At 27.6% G+C, this 11,188-nt stretch overlaps 1 protein-coding gene across 1 annotated transcript; it reads right to left on the bottom strand.

The window, feature by feature from the left end:
- Positions 1 to 5,717: 5,717 nt before the first annotated feature.
- On the bottom strand, positions 5,718 to 6,546 carry LOC125871123 (EID1-like F-box protein 3). Its single transcript, XM_049551716.1, has one exon. It carries the CDS (start codon positions 6,544 to 6,546, stop codon positions 5,737 to 5,739), a length of 810 nt encoding a protein of 269 aa, XP_049407673.1. The 3' UTR covers positions 5,718 to 5,736.
- Positions 6,547 to 11,188: the final 4,642 nt, after the last annotated feature.

Here is an 11,188-nt window from a genome sequence, read left to right as displayed (position 1 = left end):
GATGAGATCATGGGAATAAAATAAAATATAACGTAAAAGAGAAATCAGAAAAGGGCTTTAGAAATGGGTTAAATAGTATTAATGATTATTATTAAAAATAATTTAACATTCAATTAGGTACAATTAATGCATGTAATACTCATTTATTTATATTTACACTCAAATTCGTTAGTATTTTTTATACGCTATGTTTTAAATTTTTTTATCACTATAAATACTAATGAAAATCATTTTCACTTCATAACATTCTTCCTTTTTCATTCAATAGTTTTCTTCTCAAATCTTCATTATAGTTACTAATTTACTCCTTCATTTGAAACTTTTTTTCCAGAAAAAAAATGCTTCTTATCATTTTAATTAGTTTTAGTATGTTATCTTCTAACAAGATAATTGTTAAATACTTTTATGATTGCTAATCTTAAGTGCTACTGAATGGGAACTCATTTGGAATTATTTTGCTTACATATTTTAAGCTTCTACATAACTGGCACATGTCTACTAATAGATGATAACTTCAGTTTTGTCTTTTCTTTTTCTTTTTTTTTTTAAAACAAAAGTATTGCATATAATGCTTATAGTTTCTTTAGTTGTAATTTTTTTTTAATTCATTGTTTGGATAACGTTTTTCTTTTTCTTTTTTGTAAGTTATCAAATTTTCGCTCTTTAAAATGCTTCTAATCTTAGTGTCGTATTTAGGAATGCACTTCGACATACAAATAAATAGTAACATCGAGTACATAATATTCGTTTTAGAATATTACAAAAAATTATCATATTAAAAATTTAGAAGAACTAACCATAATTTAACCTAATGAATTATGTATGTACAACTATAGTCATATAAAAGAAAAAGAAAAATAAATCTTTATATTTTAAGTTCTTCAATAAAGTACATAAATGAAATATAGAGAATAGGAAAGAAAAACTAAAAAGATCAAATTGCTATAATAATAATTTTATTGTAAGACTCTACATTATATTCTTCTAAAAGTCACAATTAAATTTTCTCTACTTTTGTATCTTCCTCAACTTTCTTCTTCACCCTACAAGCACAAATAGTATATTATGAAATTGGTAGTTACTCCATGATTTTATTTGAATTGAATTTATTCAATTTAGTTTCAAAGATTAGTTAAATTGACTAAATAAAATAAATAGCATCACATAAATTATTAAAGTAAAAAATATAATTTAAAAAATTAAAAGAAGTATTTTTACCGATAGATTCTTTACGACTTTGTTGAAAGCAACCATATGATGTGATGATTAGCATTTCTTCCTCACCCTCCCTAATGTATGATATGGTGATGGAGAGTGAAAGAATAACTTTGAATGAAATTTTTCTTGTTACAAAATATGAATTTATATAGAAAAAGAGGAGGAATACCATAAGGTGTCATAAAGTAATAAATTTAATTTTGGGGGTTATGAAGATTAAAAAAAAAAAGGAGTTATGAATACTATTAAGATTATAAGTTGAAGAGGTGTGAGTTATTGGTAGTTATTTTATATTTTATTAAAGATATTAAATATATATTATAGTAGTAGGTGAAAAGTTGAGTAATTGAATGTGAAGATTTTTTGAGATATTAAAAATAAAATACTTAAATAATGAAGAAAAAATGGTAAAAAAAAGTGAAAAAGACAAATATGAATGGAGGTCATAGAGAGGTGCTACATCATCTTCTCTATGTTTCTCCTTTATATATATAGAGAGAGAGATTCTTGTGCAAAAATTTTGTTATTAGGAAACAAAGAAGAATGGCGTATAGCCTTACTTGTGAGAAGTAGGGGTGTTCACGGGTTGGCTTGGATCGGTTATTGGTTAAAATCAAAATCAAACCAACTTAATCGGTTTTTAAATTATCAAAACAAAAGAAACCAAATATAATATACATTTATCGGTTTGGTGGTTATCGGTTTTGGTTTGGTTTGGTTCGGTTATTCGGTTATTAACCATACACAAAAATAAAAGAAACAATTCATTCAAAATGTGAAAAAAGTGACAACAATCCATTCAAAACGAAAAATAGTTAGAATGACTTAGATTATTACTGAACTTTCGATCACTAAATTTACTATCAATAAAGCTTTAAATTCACTATATTAGCCTAGAAGGAAGAGACAATAACATTTTCAGTCTCACATGAATTGTCATAGACACTCATACATGAAATCAATAAGATAAATGTTTCATCTTAGGCAAATTTGTTTTCAATAAGTAAATTATAAAGAAATTTTAATGAAAATATGTATAAGATCTTTAAAATTGTTTATAAAAACAATCTATTAAGTATGTATATTAATAAAATATATGTATATAATTCATCGATTTGGTTCGGTTATTTCTTCGTTTTTTTTTTGAATAAAATCATAACCAAATCAAATACTATCGATTTTCAAAAATCTAAAACCAAACCAAACCAAACCCAAATAAAATCGGTTTTTTATTTTATCGGTTTGGTTTGGTTTTTCGGTTTGGATCGGGTTTTATCCAAACCGTGAACACCCCTAGTGAGAAGTATATGTACAATTCAAGCTTGAAATATAGTTATTGTTACCGATATATCAAATTTATTTCTTTAATTATTTGTTGCAAGTTTGTACATAGTTATAATGTAGATGTAAATGTAATAATTTTATTTTTTATGGGATAAATGTTTTATTATAAATTCTCGAAATAATTGTATTGACTTCTTATTGAATTTTGATAATTCTTACTAGCTTGAAGGATACATTATTATTAGCTATGTATCAAAATTTGTTACTCTTTTTAAATTTAAATTGTTGCGATTTGTATGTAGTTATAGTGTAATTGAAATAAGACTTGAAGAATACTTTAATATTAGCTATAAATCAAATTTTGTGATTTTTTTAAATTAGTTTGTTGCAAGTTAGTACGTAGTTATAATGTGAATTGAAATACAATAATTTTATTTTCTAGGTTAAATTTTCTATTAGAATTTTAGGAATAATTATATTAATTTCATATTGAATTTTGGATTATTTTATACATGTTTCCGAAATAAATGACATCCTTAGAAAATATAGGTATCTCTTTTATCTAAAAACAATTTATACATAATTAAAATTAGGCCAAAGAAGAGTGATGTGAAACTTTTCTTTGCCCGGCAATTTTATTAATCTTTTTATTTATATTTCTTAATTATTTTATTTTAAAGATTCATATTCATCTCTATAGTCTTTTTGTATTATATTGTAACTTTGCTATCTGAGAGAGAATTATAACAAACTTGAAAAGCGCATTAAGAATTTTTAAAAAGTTTAACATATGAAATTTGCTGAATAAATCACTATCATTCACAAATTATAACTATTTTAATATATTTGACTCATCTATTTACCTAATAGTTTTTTTCTTTCTCCTTCCAAATAGAATTTTAATATTGCAGCAAATCACACTTTATATGAAAGCTGACATGTTAAAAAATAACAATATATATATAACATTTAAACAATTTTCAAAACGAACAGCATTATAATTTATAATAAACTAAAGTAGTAAATCAATTTTTAAATTAATAATGAATTAATTAAAATGAGAAGCGCAGTCAAATTTACTAGTTAAATATAACTCACAATTGTTAGAGACCAATTGTTATTGATTGTAGTTTGTCTACGTCCACCAATCATTCTTTTTGACGTTGTAAAAACTGAATTTAAACAAATGGATGAAAAATCATGTTATTGATTGTAGTTTGTCTATGTCATTTCTTCGGTTTACTCTACATTTCTCAATATCTCGCACTTTCTTATTGGGGTATTTGTGCATTCCTCTTGACGTTTTTAAATAATTAATTTTTCTTCTTCTTCATCTTCCACCTAGGGATCATTCCCATCTAATTCTGAATATCTTTGATCATTTCTAATCATATATCTCCTAATGATTATACAATCATTTCAAAATTCTCATTTTTCCTCTTTTGAACATGCAAGATCTTGACCGGTTGATACTTTGTCTCATATAACATAAGAGATAATAAATTCAGGATAAAATAATATTTTATCTCATAGTTGATAAACATTTTAATTTTTGTTTGTTTGTTTGTTTTTTTACTCCTTTCTAGGAGCTTTCACCTATTTTCCCATCATTTTGCTTCCTTATTGACTCGAGCTCACAATCTTACCATTGAAAGTAAAGAATGCTTGTCATTCAATTCTTCAAACAACTCCCTCTTATCAATTTTGGAATTTGCAATCTTAGAATTATATATTTTTATACCAAACTCCACGTGAGATGAAAATCTCGATTTTACTTTCTCTGTCCCTAATTACTTGTCCACTTTTGAAATGACACACCTATTAAGAAAATAATTATTGATATATTGAATTTACCATTTTACCCCTATTAATTATGAAGTGGATAAATTAAGAACTTAAGATTTTTAATTTTCTACCTTTTTCAAAATAATTAATTGAGAAATCCGTCATTTCTTGATTTGTCAAAATGGAGAAGTAATTAGATATAAAACTAAAAAAAAGCAAAATAAGAGTAATTGCTAATTCAGGGATATGACACTAATTCAGAGGTCAATTCCATTTATTACTCAAATAAACATAGTTCATTTATTACTCTAAAAGGTATTCTCCGTGTTTATTGATTTTAGAAGTATTATGTATAAAATAATTTAACGAATACGTATTAATTAATGTTAAAGATTTAGAGCTTGTTTGACATTGCTATTAAAAATAAGTTTAATAGCAATAAGTTTTTTTAAAATGATTTTTTAAAAAAGTGCTTTTGAAAAAACAATTTAGGTTTGGCTAATTTATTTGAAAAAATATTTTTCATAAGCAAATTGTTTGACTAATCTTTTTTAAAAAGTGTTTCTGAGAGTTAAATTACAAAAAAAGACAACTACTAATATATTTCAAATATTAAAATTATTTTATAGAGAGAAACAATTTTAAATATCTATTATTAAAAAAATATTTTAATTAAATTAAAATGTTCATGTTTAAATTTTCAATCAATGTTATATATTTTTTTAAGAGGCTGAAATCTTTAATTATACATAAAATAATATATAATATATAAACATAAAATGATATATAAAATTTATTATATAAAACAAAAAAATAAAATTCTTAAATCAAATTTAACCAAACTTATGAAATATGCTACTTAATTCATAAGAAATATATTGTTCAATTTGTATATATGAAAAGAATATTTTAGTCTTGAGAAAAATACTTTTTTGTTTCTGCTTCTGCTAATTTTTAAAAAAGTGAATTTTTTTTTTGCTTCTTCCCAATAATAGTCCCAACAACAGAAAAATTGCTTCTACTTCCATTTAAAAACACATTTAGTAATTTGTCAAACACTTATTTTTTTTTTCTCAAATAAGTGTTTCTGGTCTTCCGACAATAACGCCAAACAAGCTCTAAAACCATAGAAAAAATACTATTATTTTTTGATAGTAATAAACAAGTAAAAGTGAATTGGGAGTACAACTAAAAAGAAAAAAAAATCTATTCATTCAATCAGGTGTCCAATTATTTACTCTTTGGTACAATCAGCTGTTCTTCTGTTGGTGTTTGGTTTGTTGAGAAATGTTTCTACAAAAAAAAGAACTTTCAGAAACTCTTATTCAAAATTTTCAAAACAAATCAAACATCAGTTAAATCCATATCCCTCTGTCCTGCCCCTGACTCTCATCTTCAGGGACACTGGATTGGATTTGCCCCAAAGGATCGCCATTATGTGGGGCCCTCCTATCCATTACTGCCAATCTGATTTCTGTCATCCTCGCGATCATCTTCATCATCATCATCATTTCCATCTTCTTCTGACGACAAGTGCACAAGCCAACAACTTCCATGTAAATGCCCATTAACACACACAAAATACTCCAACCCGTTTTCCATCGTACCCAATCTCCGCGCCGCGCTCTTCGGTACAAGCCTAGCTGCCGTCATGCTCCAAACCCTACCACCGCAAAATGGACACCTCACTCCATCTTCAACCTCCAATTCTCTCGTAATCAAACACGCCCTCGTCCTCGATCTCATAAATCCCCCAAATACCCCTCTGAAAATCCCTAAATCATCACCTCTATCCCTAATTTCATGCTCACACGGATCACTAACGTACAACAAATCACTCCTACATCTCCTCACTAAAAAACTCCGACCCGACGTCTTTGAAAACCGAGACGATTTCATGAAATGACCCGGATATGATTGACCCATTCGGAAATGTCGGGTCGGATTACACCCGCAACAGTAAAACAACAATTTCGCCATAGCTTCCCATTCCCCTCCGATCCGACCATTCGGCGCACCGTCCATTAACGACGCTATCATGCGCGGTGCGCGATAAATACACATCTCCTTCCACAATAGCCTCTTCGCTAATGCTCGTAGATTTCGATCAACCGACGCCGTTTGACATAAGGAATGAACATCCCACTTCATAGAATCGAAAACCAAACGGAGAATCGTCTCGTTATGAATAGCTGAGTCGTCAGACTCAGCTACTCTATTCGAATTCCACCTTCGTCTCTGACTCTCACTTTGACTCATTTTGTTATAGTAATCGAAAACATATTTTTGGCCCCCTATATATAAAATCAAAACTCTAGAATCGAACACGTGTAACACAAGTTATAGATAAACGATAACTACTTCATCCAATAATATATTTTTTTGAATTTGGGTATGTGGAATTCTCTTATTGGTAGACACAACCATGAGGGGATATGATTTGGTGTGTTAAAGAATCTAAAGACAACGTATGCGTTTGGAAGATAGTGAGAAAACATTGCCACGTGTTGTAATAAAAGTATCTTTTTTTAGTTGCTCGAAATATCTTAGGGAGTACGTGGCGGGATTTGGGAAGGGTTAATTTATTAGTGCGTAAAACGCTGAAATGTGAGCATTATTTCTGTTCTTGTTTTGAAATGATTTGGTCACAGGTGAATGTAATCTAAGACGTACACGTATATAATAAGAATTTGATTATGGTATTTTTGTTGTTTATTATTTGTGGTCGGTCACATGCATGGTCTCGTCAAAGGTACAAAGAATTATATTTATGTTTCATAATAAAAAAAAGATGCATTTTGTTGGAAAATATTTCGTGTCAGAAAATGGAACAAGGGTTGTCTATGTTACTTTCCATGTAGAAATCATTAACAAACTTTGTTTGGATGGTTGTTTACCAGGGGCGGCTCAACATAATTTGTGGTCTAAAGCCAAATTTTTATTAGAGGCCTTAAATCTATATAAATTTTATCTATATCTATTTATTTTTCTAAATTTCTATATGTAAATTACTACTTAATATCTTTTATATAAATGATTTTTCAAACATTTTTTTTTAATTATTAGTTTTAAGTAAGATTTTATCAATTCAACATTGAAAAACATCCTTTTATTGAGACAATTATTATATGAATTATTAACACAATTTTATAAGTAATAAGTTGATAAACTTTAAAGATAAGAGTTAGAATCATAGAATTTGATTCAAAAAGTTGATAACTTGGTATACCTACTTTAATATGAAAATTAACAGATAAATTAAAAAAAAGAATTTGTAATGCACTCTGTTCAACATTTTTCGACTATTGATTCATATTTTTGAGAGTATATTACTCTAACTATCAAAGATTTGAAGAAATAGAGTGCAAAAAGAGTTACAAAGGATAAATAATGTGAGTGTTAACGAAGAAAATATAAAAATCCAAAACAATGTTTTCTTAGTTTCTTCTATTTGAATGGGGTTAAGATACATAAATTTTTATTTATAAAAATTTGAGGCCCCCAAAAATTGGGGGCCTAATGTCACGTCCCGCCACATCACAGTTAAATTTGGCGTCCGAATAGGGGCGGAAGAGTCTAGAGTTGTGGAGAGGTTTCCGGAAAACTCTAGAACCCTCTAGATTATTCAAGAAGGCTAGAGAATTCCCTAGAATAACTTAGAAGGCAATGGAAGGTCCTAGATAGTTTCCAAGAATGCCTTAGAATTCTCTAGCATGTGTAGAGAATTCTAGAAGATGGACTAGATATTTTCTTGGAAAGATTTAGAATTTCCTAGAATTAGTAGAAGATTCTAGGGAGGGACCAAAGTGTAAATAAGTTTAGGGACTTAGAAAGTAATTTAAAATTGTACTTTAGTCCCTAGGAGTTAGTATAAATAGGTGGTGCCATTCATTTGCAAGGCATCCAACCAAGAATCCAACCAAGAAAGTTGAAAGCAAGCAAGCAACCAAGTGTAAAGTATTCTCCAAGTTAATACAAAGCCTTCTTCCAAATTCTCTAAGTCTTCATTTTCATTCTCTTAGCGATCTAGTCTTAAAGGGCTTACTTGAGCTTACAAGATCGTGAAAGATTCGTGAGTAAGTTGTCAAGTGCCGCACGGAGCTTTAGTAAGACTCTAAGTCCGTGACACTAAGGCCAATGCCTAAAATTTTATAGGCAAGGGCCGGCCCTGTTGTTTACTTGTTTACTTCTAATTAAATTCTTGATATAAAGTAATAATTGAATTTGTTAGGTAAGAGTTAGATACTCCCTCAGTTTTTAATTAATTGTCTACTTTTTCTTTTTAAGTTGTTCATAATTACTTATCCATTTTGACAAATTAAGAAAAGACAATTTATTTTTATCTATTATATCCTCAATTAATTACTTTGTAACATGTACCACTTTTTAAAAAATAAAAGTTTAATTCACCCATTTTATAATTAATAGGGGTAAAAAAGTAAACTAACTATGTCAATCATTGTTTTTTAATAGGGTTCCAATTCAAAATTGACAAGTAATTAGGGATAGTGAGAGTAGTAACAAAAACATCAATTGTTTACTCCCTCTGTCCCTAATTATTTGTCCACTTTTTCTTTTTTAGTTGTTCCTAATTACTTGTTCATTTTGACAAATCAAAAAGGACAATTTTTTTTACCTATTATACCCTCAATTAATTACTTTGAAAAATATAGGACTTCTTGAAAACCTTAAGTTTTTAATTCATCCACTTCATAATTAATAGAGGTAAAATGATAACTCACTATGTCAATAATTGTTTTCTTATTAGTTGTGTCGATTCAAAAATTGTGATGGGTTACGAACAAGGGTAGGATGTATATAAAGATAATATTTTTTAGGAAACGTCCTGTATAAATCTCGTCTTTATAATCACATAATAGGTTATTTCATGAATTTATCTCAATCAAAATATGAAATATAATAAATTCATTTTAAAATTAACTTCGAGATTATCCTTCGTACCAAATAAGCCCAAGCGTGAAATCCGCTACATAGGCTTTTGTTTTTACTTCCTCGAACGGCTAGAGGAAGTTATTTTAGGGGAAGGTCATTTGATCTAACTGATTAAGCTATTTAATTAACCTTTTTATTAATATTGTTACATTATTATCAAACATAATACTTTGTTCAATTATTTTTACTTGTCCAATCTAGGTTTTGTATGTTCCTAAATAAGTAATGATTTATATGAGTTTGAACCCGAATATTCATATTAATTTATGTATAGTAATGTATCTTGCGAATTGATTTGGTAAATACATAACTAATGTTGAGTATAAAACAAGAAAAATATATATAACAAATAAGAATAAAAATCTATTTTTGATGTATGAATTTATATATATATATATATAAATTTACTAGTAATATATCGTTGTATATGTGTATATTATATGATTTATATCTTATCTATATGTATATATATGTGATGCGCCATAATTATTGCACATTCTATGCCATAACATAAAATTTCCCATTGAGGAGTATATATATAAACACAAAAGATTAAAAAAAATAACAAAAACCAAAGTCGAAGAGGAAGTTAGCATTTTGCTACTTCATTTGTGCTAATTTATCTGACACTATTTGACTGGACATAAAGTTTAGAAGAGTAAGAAATTCTTTTGAAATTTGTGGTCTAAAATAAATATTAAACATTTGCATTGTTATAAATCATTTCATTAATTAAGAATAAAAATAGAAAATTAAAAATTAAGTTAACTTTTAATTATAAAAATGTGACATTTTTTTAAAACACCCAAAATATAAAAATATGTCACATAAATTTAAACAGATAAATTACGTACTACCCAAAATGTCTTCAATACAGAAAGTTCCCTCTCTTCATAGAAGTGTATTCCTTCTTTAATTATTGAAATGTCAAGTGATAAAGTTGTATCTCGAGAAGATATATCTTAACTTAGTGTGTTTATTTATTTAGGGGAAAAAAGTCTGAAATATATTTAAACTGTGACTGAAATTGTTGTAATAATATCGAATTTTGGATAGGACCTTTTACTCCCCTACACTATTTAATAGTGTATTTTAAAGGTATATATATGTCCACGTGGACATCATAAATATTGCATCATTATAAATAGTTATGTGTCCACGTGTGCACATATATACCTTTAAAATACAATATTAAATAGTGCAGAGGGTAAAAAGTCCTCCACAAAGTTTGATATTGTAACAACAATTTCGGCCAAAGTTAAAATATTTTTCAGACCCTTTTCTCTTTATTTAGTTTAATAAGTGTCTAAGGGGTAATAAATAGGAAAAAATGAAGATGAGGGGGTAATACAAATACTCAATAATTTGGGTATGTCAATTACAAATGATACCATACTAAAAGATGTCATATGTGATATGTGTATGACAGATGAAATATATTTATCCTTTAATTCAGTTCTGTATATACAGAAGGAGTTAAGATATTAAATATTGAAAGTGTCATATGAATATCCTATAATTTAAGTATGAAGTTAGCAAAATTGCATAAATTTTTGACGTACTCAATTAGTAGGATAGACAACCAAAAAAGAAAAACCTTTTTTTGCAAAGTAACAAGGCATTCTATTATATACTACTAAAGTTGGTATTTAATGAAAGGGAAAATGACTTAATATACCCCTTCATTTTGTGATTTAGGGTGTGTTTGGTATGAAGGAAAATGTTTTCCTAGAAAATGTTTTCCTGGAAAACAAGTTTATTTTTTACTTATTTTCTCATGTTTGGTTGGTGAGTAGAAAATATTTTTAGTGTTTGATTTATGAATGATTATTTTTTTTTGAGAAATATCTTTTATTTTTACTAGGGTAGAAAATAATTTTTGAAATTGAAAATATTTTTTAAAAACAAACTTAAATTTTTTTGGGGGTGGGGTGGGATGGGGGGTGGG

This window comes from Solanum stenotomum, chromosome 7 (assembly GCF_019186545.1).
Source record: "Solanum stenotomum isolate F172 chromosome 7, ASM1918654v1, whole genome shotgun sequence".
NCBI lineage: Eukaryota > Viridiplantae > Streptophyta > Magnoliopsida > Solanales > Solanaceae > Solanum > Solanum stenotomum.
Note: the sequence above shows the minus strand (reverse complement) of the source record. Positions and strands in the feature narration are given on the sequence as shown.